Source organism: Geotrypetes seraphini, chromosome 9, assembly GCF_902459505.1.
Source record: "Geotrypetes seraphini chromosome 9, aGeoSer1.1, whole genome shotgun sequence".
Lineage (NCBI taxonomy): Eukaryota > Metazoa > Chordata > Amphibia > Gymnophiona > Dermophiidae > Geotrypetes > Geotrypetes seraphini.
The window spans coordinates 3,699,156-3,712,141 of NC_047092.1; the positions used below are offsets into that span (position 1 = coordinate 3,699,156).

Here is a 12,986-nt window from a genome sequence, read left to right on the forward strand (position 1 = left end):
TTCAAAATCAAAAACTTCAGACTTACTACAAAAATATTTGAATCTTTAGACTGTGCGTTTTCCAGCTTTTGTTGTTCATGTGATCACGTGTGCAAGCCTCCATTCTAAGCATCCTAGACCACAGTTCTTCAACCGCCGGTCCGCGGACCGGTGCCGGTCCGCAGAAAATTCCTGCCGGTCCGCGCAGGACCGGCGAGATGGACGCCGTTAAATTTCCTGCCCCGATGGTGTTTGCGGAAATCTTCTGTTCTTCCCAGCCTCGGGCGATCAAGACAGGCTGCCGACGTCGGCCATTCCCTCTGTGAGTCTCGCCTATGCGGAAACAGGAAGTTGAAACAAAATAGGCGGGACTCAGAGAGGAAAGATCCCGATATCGGCAGCCTGTCTTGATCGCTGCCCCTGCCGAGTCACCGAAGAGGGCCGCGGGGAAAGTGCAGGCAGAGAGGAGATGGTCAGCGTGCGCAAGGGGGGGGGGGGGGGGCGTCAGCGTGTCGATTGGGGCCATCAGCAGCGTTTGTGCTGAGAGTCTGCCCACGTGCAGAATGCGGCGGGTAGGGGCCTCCGGCTCGTCTTGGGCGGCAGGGCCTGCAGCGCAAAGCTGTTTTTGCAGACTTGGGGGGGGGGGAGTCGCGAATGTGCAGGGCACAGCAGGAGTAAGATCATGGGGAGCCTTCAACAGTGGCTGTCTCCTCTCCTAGCAGCTCTGTACTTACCAGGGCAGTGATTTACTTTGGCAACTTCCCCTTTCCTCAGAGGCAGCAATGGACCCAAGGCTGCCTAAGGAAATCACTGCTGCAGGCAAGTACTGAGAGCTGCTGGAAGGAGAGGAAGCCACTGTTGGAGGCTGGGAAGCTGATGGATAAAGGGAGAGCTGCTACTGGACCTGGAGGGAGGTAGAAGGAGAGATGCTACTGGGAGGGGATGAGGGAAAGGGATAGGAAGAGAGTTAATGTTGGATAGGGGGAAGGAGGGAAGGGAGAAGGGAAAAAGGAAAGAAACAGGTGGCAGGGAGATTACAGGAGAGGAAGGGGGTCAGGGTGGAATGGAGAGATCAGATGAGGGAAAGGGGAGAGACAGAGGAATGAGAAAGTAGAGAGAGATTGATGCTGGAAAGGGGGCCAGCAGAGAAATGAGAGAGGGATAAAGATGCTAGATCTGGTGTAGGAGAGATAAAAATGAAGAAAGCAGTGAACCTGGAATGAATGATGTAAAAAGGAGAGAGGAGGCACAGGCTGGATGGAAAGGGGAGAGGGGCATAGAAAGAAGTCAGATACATATGGAAGGGGGAGAGGCCAGACAGTGGATGGAACGGGCAGACGCTGGAAGGAAGAGTGGAAAGAAGATGAAAGCAGAGACCACAAAAGGTAGAAAAAAATCATTTTATTTCTATTTTGTCATTACAATATATCAGATTTGAAATATATATCCTGCTAGAGACATAACTGGGGACTGCAAAGCCTAACACTATTCCTATCATGTGTGACTGCAGTATTCTGTTAGCATGATATTTCTGTGTAGCATTCTGTAATAATTTGGCTTGTTCAGTTTTCTTGATAGTAGAGGGGATATATGTGAAGGGGAGGGGAGACAGGGGTTTTGTTGGTCCTTGCTCTGAATATTTATATTTATAAAATGACAATTGTACAGAATATTGTTTCTTTTTATACTTTAATAAAATACGTTCAATATAAAATCATAACTGAGGCTTGTGCAGATGGGATCAGATGGTTTGTGGGGACCGAGCTTGCGGAGATGGGGCGAAAATGTGTTTTTTTATTTCGGTCTTAGTAGTTTGCCGGTCCACAAAATAATTCTTTTATTTCTGCCGGTCCACGGGTGTAAAAAGGTTGAAGAACACTGTCCTAGACTACTGCAATATTATCTACCTGAACTCCACGAAGAAAATTACCAGGAGACTAAAAATGATCCACAACACCGCCGTTTGCCTCATCTATGGCCTAAAGAAATGGGAACATATCACCCCGTTCTACCACCAACTCCACTGGCTGCCTTTCGAATCCAGAGTGCTCTTCAAGTTCACATGCTTCTGTTACAAATCGGTAAATGGCTATTCACCAAGATACATCAATCCCCACTTTAACCTCTACTGCTCCTACAAGAAATCCCACAGAATTCAGCTGTTCGCCTTCCCTTCGCTAAAGCTGTGTCACCTCAAAAGATTCCTAGACAAAACCTTCGCCTTCCAAGCAGCCAAGCTGAACCCATGGCTAGCCCAAATGATACTGGAGGCCCCCACTTACCTCGGCTTTAGAAAACTACTCAAAACCCACCTAGTCAGCAAACAAGACCCCTAACCGCCCCCTTTCGGTAATCGCCTGACCTTTGCCCGGCTCAGCTCCTCCTTCTTGATCACTTCTTTCCCCCCTCTCCTCTACCCTCCTCCTTCTTCATCTGCCAAACTCGGCTAATTATGTTGTAAACCTGATATATTGTTGTAAATCTGTATGTCAATGCGGATCCTAACCTAATTGATGTAAACCGCCTAGAACTCGTTGGGTATGGCAGTATATAAGAATAAAATTATTATTATTATTATTATTATTAATGTTGACATGATCAAACGCCCATTAAACATATAAGTATGTGAGCACTTACCGACACTTATTTTGTTGGTGGTAAGGGCTCAGGAAGTAATACGGCATGGTGCAGTCTCTGCCTTGACATGCCACCCCCCCCCCCCCCCCATCCGTACCTCCCACTGCCTTAAAAATGAAAATAGTTTTTACTGCACGGTTTGCGCCTACTAATATCAGACTTACTGCAGGACCTCCCATGGTAAGGGCTTTTAAGCTGCTAATGCTTACCCCTAAGCCAACTGTGCACCTAAACGATAAAGTTAATCCCGCAACAACATTTATGCACAAAGGGCCTGATTCTGTATAATGCGACCACTTGTGCACATTGCCGATTTACACCTATAACTTAAGAGGCTCATTTCCCCCAAAAATGCAAACGTCCAAATAACCGCATAAGTCGGCACTTGGAAGTCCTAATCGCCGGGATGGCCAAGTTTCGAAACCGTCTTTCTGGACATCTTGTAAGGTGTCCAAGCCACTGTGTGTCCAATAGTCAAGGGAGGCATGTTCTGGGCAGGCCTTGGGCATGCTTACACTTGGGACATGTTATGGCAATAATCGAACCTTTCCCAAAACTTCCTGGACGGAATTTAGACATTTTCCTTGTCTGTCCCAGTGGGCTCGCGCTCTTCCTAATGTACCCGGGGCAATGGGTGGATTAAGTGACTTGCCCAGGGTCACAAGGAGCAGCTTGGGATTTGAACCCACAACCTCAGGATGCTGAGGCTGTAGCTCTAAGCAAAAATGAAAGGCTAACGCTTTCAAAAGAGAGCATTGCAGACCAGTACATTTCTTTCCAGTGAACAAACAGACGGACCAATTCAATAGGGCTTTGCACAAGCTTAGTGTGGCTTTATCCCACAATACGATGGGTGTGCAGATGCAAAAGCAGTTCTGCACCTGAGCTAAAGTCCTAGGCAGCATGTTTAAATCTATTAGGTATTCTGCGCAGAAGACTAAAAGGCTGAGCACGATGCCAGGGCTCTAACACCAAGGTCGGCTCATTCTTTCTCGCTCACGTTAGCCATGATTTCATGCCCATTTCTTCTCTTGACAGCCAGCAAACACGACACACAGCTGCTTCTCTTCGTTCCACAAAGACCATAGTTAAAAACAAAAAAAAGCCTGTGGAGGAGGAGGAGCCTACTGCTTGGAGGAACAGGCTGAGAACTAGTGAGCCAGAGTTCAAATCCCACTGCAGCTCTTTGTGATAATGAACAAGTCACTTAACCTCCATTGGCTCAGGTAGAAAATTAAATTGTGAGCTGTCCAGGGACAGAAAAAGACCAGAATGTGCTCTGCTTCAAACACTTGCACGCAGTGGGTAAGAAATTAAATAAATGTGACCCACTGAGCCAAAAAGTACCAAAACTGGGGTTGCAAATAAGAGAGATGAAGGGCCTGATTCTATAGACAGCTTCTGAGCACAGTTGTATCCACATCCTAGGCTTGTGCATACGTGTCCTGGAATGCTATTTTGTATATAAATATCAGCAATGAAAAGGTTTTATGCACAGAATATCATTCCCAGCACTGCAGATATGTGCACATAAAATACAGGGAACCAATGCGACGTTTTGATGCTCGGACCCGAGTGCAACCTCGAACTGCCACTAGCGCACACCTGTGTCTGGCATCAGGGCTGCAAAATCCCGAGGGAACTTTCCGGCCAGCGGTACACTAAATTCAGTGCCCCGGCCGGAAGGCACCCAGAAGTGCGCAAACGTCAAAGTGATGACATCACATGCAGGGAGAGGAGGAGAGACGCCAGCCAGGAGGAGAGTCATCTGCGTCAGCTGACTTCCTACAGGACGTGTCCCTCGTCACGAGAGGCACGTCCTGTAGGCAGTCAGCTGGCATGGATGACTCTCCTCCTCGCCAATGTGTCATGGCACACCTGAAATCTCAGGAGGCACACTGGCATGCCACGGCACACTGGTTAAGAGGGCGAAGAACTATTGTGCACGAAAGAGCAACGGGTCTTTGGTGTGATTGTATGTGATGATATAAAGGTGGCCAAACAGGTTGGAAAGGTGACAGCAAAAGCTTGAAGGATGCTAGGGTGCATAGTGTGGCCACCGGGCCCTGGACTAGGCGAATAGCGCCCCGGGTGGACCACAGGTAAATTGCGCTGACGTGCTGCTCAAACAGTCCCCACAGGCCAAATATCAGATAAATCAGTCAAGAGGAAACGAGGTAATTAGTCAAATTATATCCAGGGTTCTTTATTCCACAAAACAAAATCAGAATGGCAAACAAGGAACAAAAAGGAAAAACTCAAAGCAAAAATCCTGGTAAGCAAATCAGGATATACATTACAAAGTCCCGGTGCCTTAGCAAGTTTGGCACCGCTTCCTGCAGCTAGGCCTCACCTGGGTTTAGGCCTAACTCTAGAGAAAGTTAATCTCACTTAACACAGTGAAAAACCAAAACCTTCACTGCATTATTTCTACAAAACACCAAAGCAAAAAAGTAAATGTTCAGGAGGCCCTCAGCTCTGCTCCTGAGCTGGGGTGGGAGAACTGCCAAGTTTGTCTTCAATAATATTCACATATTCCCACCCGAGGTGTTGACAAACTTCTCCCCATCAGTACAGTTCCTGGGCTTTACTGCGCTCAAACAAAAACCATGCAGTTCAAAATAAAACAAAACATTTCCCCAGCAAAACAAACTGGGAAAGCACCAGTAACAGTCCTTTAAACATTAGAGCTAAAGAGCCCTTCCCCCACCTGGGGCCTGGTAATGGGCCACAGTAGTGCTGTGGGCCCAGGTAGCACAAAGGAGAAAGTTGAAAAAAAACCTCTTTCTCCCTAAGTTGCAAGCTGCAACTCAAGACCTAGGAATTGTCCAGGCAAAACTACAAAACAGCATTCAAAAACAGTTCACCTCAAAACAGTGGCTTGCATGGACAACTTCACAAAAAGAAAACACAGTTTTTCAGTTACTAGCCTTTCAGGCAACTCCTATTTCCATAGCTTCCTGGTCTGGAAATACCTGTTCAACCATGTCCATTTCTTCCTCCTGAGGCATGGCCTCAGCTTCCTAGCATGGAGCTAAATTATCCACTTCCATGGTTTCCAGGCTATTCAGTTGCTCTGGTCTGGCTGGCTGCTGAGCACAGGAGAAAGGACCCTTTCCCTTCCTTGTTTTCTCTGATTCTGGAGGAAAAGCAGCTGGCTTTTCAGGGGGAAAGCCACGCCCTGCTCTCAGTGTGCCTGTGCTGTTCTGAGGCTCTCTTGGGCTCCCCCTGTGGATGGTTGAGTAAATACAGGGGTGACACGATTGAGACATTTAAATACGTCACAGGTTGTGTCGAGGTGGAAAACGACATATTCGTTCCCAAGGGACCCTCGGTCACAAGGGGGCACCCGCTTAAACTCAGAGGAGGGAAATTTAGTGGTGACACCAGGAAGTACTTCTTCACAGAAAGGGTGGTGGATCACTGGAACAAACTTCCGGTGCAGGTGATCAAGGCCACCAGCGTGCTCGACTTTAAGAATACATGGGACATCCAGTGGGATCCCTACGAGGGTCGAGCTAAGGAACTAAGTCATCAGCACTCAGACTTAATGGGGTGGGTCAGTAGAGTGGGCAGACTTGATGGGCTGTAGCCCTTTTCTGCCGTCATCTTTCTATGTTCTATGTTTCTATGTTTCTCACAAGGGCATTTTGCCTAAACCTAATATTCACCGGTTTGGGAGCAAACCTAGCAGAACTGGGCTGAGTTTCCATGTCCTCAGCTTCTGAATAGTCAGACAGGACCTCATCTTCAGCAGAGTCCTCCCTAATGTACTCAGGGAACCTAGGCTGCTGGGCTCTGGGAACACGTCAGGCACAGAGTCTGATTGGTCACAATAGGGGGAAGTATGGCCAGTAGGAAATAGGAGGTTTGATGCCCCTGTATAAGACTCTGGTGAGACCTCATTATGTGCAAATCTAGACTGAACCTTCAAAAAGATAAAAACAGGATGGAATTGGTCCAGAGGAAAGCTACTAAAATGGTCAGTGGCCTTCATCATAAGGCTTATGGAGACAGACTTAAAGATCTCAATCTGTATACTTTGGAGGAAAGGCGGGAGAGGGGAGATATGATAGAGACATTTAAATACCTACGTAATGTAAATACGCATGAGTCGAGTCTCTTTCATTTGAAAGGAAGCTCTGGAATAGAGGGCATAGGATGAAGTTAAGAGGTGATAGGCTCCGGAGTAATCTAAGGAAAATGCATGGAACAGTCTCCCGGAAGAGGTAGTGGAGACAGAGACTGTGTATGAATTCAAAAAGGTCTGGGACATTATGTGGGATCTCTTAGGGAAAAGAAGAGATAGTGGATGCTGCAGATGGGCAGACTGGATGGGCCTTCATGTTTCTATGACCTCACAATGCAGGTGTAAAGAGCCTTAGCCTATAGGAAGAGGAGATGCAAATGCTAAGAGCCTTAGCCAATAGGAAGAGGATGCTGCAAATAGGCCATTTGGCCTTTATCTGCCATCATGTTTCTAAGTTTCTATATTTTGTACACAGGGCCTATTTGCATACTATTTGGTTACTGTTACATTGGGGAGCTTTAATTTTGCATTTGGCTTGCATTAGGAAGTCGTGTGCGAAGCATCAGTGTGCAGCCGTAATGGAAGCTTACTGCATCGACCCAGAGGGAGGCTAATTAAACACTACCGATGTGAGAACAGCATTGATAACAGAGGTGGCGGTGCCAAGTGATTATTCTGTGAATTAGGTGAAGAGGCAGAGAAAATCCTCAAGTAACAAGAAATGCAGTCAGCGACCCAGAAAATGTGGCAGCAAGGTACCCAGGCCTTGATTCAAAGCACTTTTAAACACACCATGATAGGTTGCCTATATTCATTATATGCTATGAACTCAAAGAAGTCTCTTTGAATTGATGCAAAAAAAAAACCAAAAAACAAAAACAACAACGAGAAAAGCAATGCAAAGTAGTGGCAAAAACCTTTCAAAATATATTGCAGTCTAATCTTTCAAATAGAGTCAAACAGGGGTCACATATCATAGGAAAACAAGGCTTGAGTCTGCTGTTTGCCATCTCCAACATGCTCCATTGGCCTTTCACTGGAAGAGCCAGCATGAGATGTCTTTCAGCAAAACGATGAGTTAAGATGTTTCTGTCTGTGAATTATTTCATTTCTCTGACCACAGATCTTGGTTGGTATTTGCGGTCGAGTACCGGTAGTTCATCACAACTGACAGTGTTACCATCTAGGATACAGCTTGGCAAAACACAGCTCATGTGGGGGTTTCTATCCTGCTAGATTTCTTATCATTTGTTGGCCCACAAATTACTTTACCTCTGTATGGATAGTGCCTGAACATTGCTGTCATCCACTCGTAGCTCAACAGCTGTACAGACATTTAGCGCCACTGACGATATCTGAGGGTGTTTTTGGTACATAAGAATTGTCGCTGCTGGGTCAGACCGGTGGTCCATCCTGCCTAGCAGTCCACTCAGGTGATGGCTCCCAGGTCAAAGACCAGTGCTCTAAATGAGTCCAGCCTCACCTGCATACGTTCCAGTTTAGCAGGAACTTGTCCAACTTTGTCTTGAATCCCTGGAGGGTGTTGTCCCCTATGACAGACTCCGGAAGAGCGTTCCAGTTTTCCACCACTCTCTGGGTAAAAATGCAAGTTAAACAACGTCTGCTCCATCAAATCCAGCGAGTTTCCAGTTTTTTCAACCCATTGAAAAAATAGGTCTTGACAAACTGCAAAATACCCATTGATGGCATCGATGACTTAATGGATTTTGACACCATCTCATGGAAATTTGCCAAAACTCTCAAACCCCCCTCGTATTCAGCAATGTTGACTATACAAGGATGATTTAAACACTGCAGCCAACATTTTTAAAAGAAAATTCTGATTTGGATTTAAATATTGACTCAACTAATATATTTGATTAAACACTGTTTCCTACTAGGAGTTCATTATGTATGAGGTAATCTTGGAGGAAGTTGGTGAAAGTCCATTAGAAGCAATATCGATGATGAGGTTGACCTACACTGTTAAGGAGACGACACATGTTTCTGGGCATACTTTACATCTGATCTTTCTTAGGAAAGATATGATGAGGTCTTATTCATCAAGATGACTGCCACTGCTGTTACATTCCTAGGATAAGCAACATAGAATCTGTTTCACACTTACGAGATCTCACCATATACTTGTGACCTGGGTTGGCCATGTTTGGAAACAGGATACTGAGCTTGATGGACCTGTCGTCTGTCCCGGTATGGCACCTCTTATGTGAGCCAAGTATAGGACAGTGAAGCCATTGTGACATCACTAATGAGGTTGGCTCTTAGGCATTGCTGGAATGGGGCATTATGACATCACAATCTCAGCTCTGGAATATTGCTACTCTTTGGGTTTCTGTCTTGTACTTGGGTTCTGAGTTGGCCACTGTTGGAAACAGAATACTGGGCATGATGGACCTGTGGTCTGTCCCAGTATGGCAGCTCTTATGTTCTTATGTGATTCAAGTATAGGACAATCAAGCCATTGTGACATCACTAATGAGGTTGGCTCTTAAGGCATTGGTAGAATGAAGAATTATGGCATCACAATCTCAACTCTGGAATGTTGCTACTCTTTGGGTTTCTGTCTGATACTTGAGACCTGGGTTGGCCACTGTTGGAAATAGGATCTTGAGCTTGAAGGACCTTCAAGTATGGCAAGTCTTCTGTGCCTGCCAAAGCACTAAGGGCTGGATTCTCTAAATGGCACCGTTTGGGGTGGCTGCTTAGGAAAGCAGCACCGATCGTGTGTCAATCACATGACAATGACGTTTAGAGAATCGCAGCCACGTCAAAAGTAGGTGCTGAAAATGTAGACCAGGGTTTTACAGGCCTACATTTCTGATGCCTACTTTTGATGAAAATTGAGTCCATAGAGGTGCCTACATCCACTTCTGGCATAAACCACGCCTACTTTAGATGTAGACACCTCTATGGATGAGAGTTGGGTATTGTGGTATGTAGGTGCTTACAAATGCCTACATTTTTTTGTAATTAGATTTTAATTGGTTTTAAGCAACACAGTCAATTATGGCACCATCTATCATCAATTAGAGCAATTAAGTTATGTGGCATTAGGGCTCCCACTGCTGCCTATCTTATGGCACACTATAGAGAATTTGGGCCTAACTGGGTTAGCTGGGACAGCTCAGAGGTAGAGTCAGTACTTAACCAGTTAAGTGAGTGAAATAATTTAGGGTACCTGAAAGGCTGTCCTAACTTAGGGCTATATTCACTAAGCAAACCGATCGCCCTTAGCGACCAGATTTCCCTCCTGCAGTATTCACTAACCTGTGTAGCAATCCGCGTCCGTTGCGCACGTGCAAATGAGGGGAACTGCGTGCAAAGTAAGCAGGGACGCGATTCACTAAACTTTTTTTCGATCCGACTGGGCTCGCAAAAAGCGACTGCTCAGGACTAGTCGCTGAAGCCCTTTGTGACTGCCCTGCCTTCTGCCGCCCTGCTTTCTAACCTGTCAGCCCCGAACCCGAACCCCATGCCTGCTCGCCCCGACTCTCCTGCTCTCTGCCGCCCTTCCGCGCAGTGCAAGCCCGTGGTTTTAAAGCGGAGCTGCACGCCGCAGTGCAGCGCCAGCTTTAAACCCGCGGGCTTGCACTGAAGGGAAGGAGGGAAGAGGCTGCTGAAGCGGGTTAAACCCACGGACTAGCAAAAGTTTAAAAAAAAAGTTGTGGCTAGGACGGGTCTGCGCATGCACGATCTGTGCAAGCAGATGGGAGTGTTCCTCCGATCGCCCCCATCTGCATATTTTAGGTTAGTGAATTCGTCAGACCTGCCTGAATTGAAAATGGATTGTTCCGATTCGGGCAGGTTAGTGAATCATTGATCTGTAAATCGACTGGTATGTGCTTAGCATACAGATTGCAACAGTAAACTGGATGTTCAAAACTGGACACGCCCCAGTATTTTAGATCCAGAGTTAACGCAGCCCACGCCTGCGAGTGGCTTACAAACCGCTTACTATCACAGGCCAAGCATCGACCCCTGAATGCTCAAAAGTGATCCATTTCCAGGAAACCTCCCAAAATGATATCGTGCTTCTCCCAGCTGTGTCAGGAAAAGGCTTCGGTGAATATCAAAAGAATTCCATATTCAGTATCTTTCTGGCCCACTTTCTTCATTCACTTGACACAAAGATGTTGATCTTTGTCGGACTTTGATTGGAATTTTTTGATATTCATAGGAGCCTTATCCCTGATGTAACTGGGCAAAGTATGGTAATGTGGCAGGAGGATTCCTGGAAATTTGATAACTTTTGGAGCATTCAATTCAGATAAGTGAATGCATTCTTTAATTGTTAGAAAGTTAAGAAATATATGTATATATATATATATTATTTTATATTTTTTTTTTTTTTGCAAAATGCACTCAGAAAAACAAATCCATGAGAGAGTTAAGGCGAAGATTGTTTCAGTAATTATTCACTATCTTGTACCCACGTTCTGATAATTCAACTAAATATATTGATATACGTATGGAAGGATCTATATATAGGTATTTTGTAAAGGCAGCATGAGCCACTTGTGTGTCTTTCTAAAATACTTACTCTGCACATTTATGGGTTTATTTTATAAAGTACATGTATGCATTGCAATCCCCCCACTCCCCCTCAGTGGTTACATGCATGAGTATATACATTTTTGTCACCACATGTTTGTATACCCAGATAGACAGCCAGAGTTATAGACAAGCACCATTTTGGAACGCAAAAGAGCCTTTACATTGGGGAAACTTTTCAAAAATAACCTCCAGTAATGGCAGCAAAGTCACCTAATTCATAAAACAGCTGACATTGAGAGAGAGCAAATTGTAGGGACTTTATTATATGTGAATAATTCATTTTTAATGTATTTTCTCATTCTTACAGCATGTTAAAAACTGTTTCTTCCTAGGTTGCAAATCTGCTACGATTATTCCGCATTCCTCAGATAAGCTACGCGTCCACCAGTGCCAAACTAAGTGACAAGTCCCGTTATGACTACTTTGCAAGGACGGTTCCTCCTGACTTCTATCAAGCCAAGGCAATGGCCGAGATTCTGCGCATCTTCAACTGGACGTACGTGTCAACGGTTGCTTCTGAAGGAGACTATGGCGAGACAGGAATCGAAGCTTTCGAGCAAGAGGCCCGGCTCAGAAACATCTGTATTGCCACGTCAGAAAAAGTTGGCCGGTCCAACGTCAAGAAGTCGTACGACAACACAATCCTGGGGCTGCTGCAGAAACCCACTGCAAAAGTGGTGGTGCTCTTCATGCGCAGTGATGACACCCGAGAGCTGCTTGCAGCCGCCAATCGATTTAATGCATCATTTACATGGATTGCCAGTGACGGCTGGGGTGCACAGGAGAGCATCGTAAAGGGCAGTGAGCACATAGCGTACGGGGCAATAACGCTGGAACTTGCGTCTCACCCTGTTAAGGAGTTTGATGCATACTTTAAGAGTCTCACCCCGTACAATAATCACCGGAACCTGTGGTTCAAGGATTTCTGGGAACAGAAGTTCCAGTGCAGCCTTCGGACGAAAAGTCCCCACGTGAAAGCGTGCGATAGACGCCTCGGTATTGATAGCTCAAATTATGAACAAGAGTCCAAGATCATGTTTGTGGTGAATGCCGTGTACGCGATGGCTCACGCCTTGCACAACATGCAAAGGGCGCTCTGCCAAAACACTACCAAACTGTGTGATGCCATGAAAGTTCTGGATGGGAAGAAACTGTACAAGGACTATTTACTGAAAGTGAACTTTACAGGTAATATCTCATTAACTGTCTTTGAAAATGGTGGTCACAATTTAGCATGTCTTGCGTTGTCCAGTTATTTCTCTAGCTAGGTTTCTTCTGTACAACTTACTCCCTTTTGCTTTTGTATTCAGAAAACTGGTATAAAGCTTTTCTCGTTATGTACTCACAAGGCAGCCTCAGGACAGGAGCAGATTTGCACATATTTTGGCTACTTATATACTATTCCTATGCTTCACTTTGTCTGGTAATATCATCCTCAAATCTTATATAAAAATGCATCCCCTCAAAAGCATAAAAAGCAAATTACGCAGATCAGTTTAGAGACCTTGAATTCACTCGAGTAAGTCACTCTTTTGCTGGCTAACTGGCTTTGAAAATTTCCCGTTAGAGCAGTGTTTCCCATTTGGGTCCTGGAGGCCCCCCTTTGCCAGTCGGGTTTTCAGGATATCCACAATGAATATGCATGAACATAAATTTGCATATAATGGAGGCAGTGTATGCAAATCAAGTTTATGCATATTCATTGTGCATTAAGGGGGGGACTCCAGGACCGAGTTGAGAAACACCACCTTAGAGTACAAGTAAT

The 12,986-nt window shown here is 45.5% G+C and overlaps 1 protein-coding gene across 1 annotated transcript in view; it reads left to right on the forward strand.

Moving 5' to 3' along the window:
- GRM3 (glutamate metabotropic receptor 3) overlaps window positions 1-12,986 on the forward strand; it is a 67,116-nt gene that overhangs the window by 1,981 nt on the left and 52,149 nt on the right. The window contains exon 2 of the mRNA XM_033958967.1: window positions 11,554-12,409. Within this exon, the coding sequence (XP_033814858.1) occupies window positions 11,554-12,409 (856 nt within the window). The remainder of the gene's footprint in view (window positions 1-11,553; window positions 12,410-12,986) is intronic.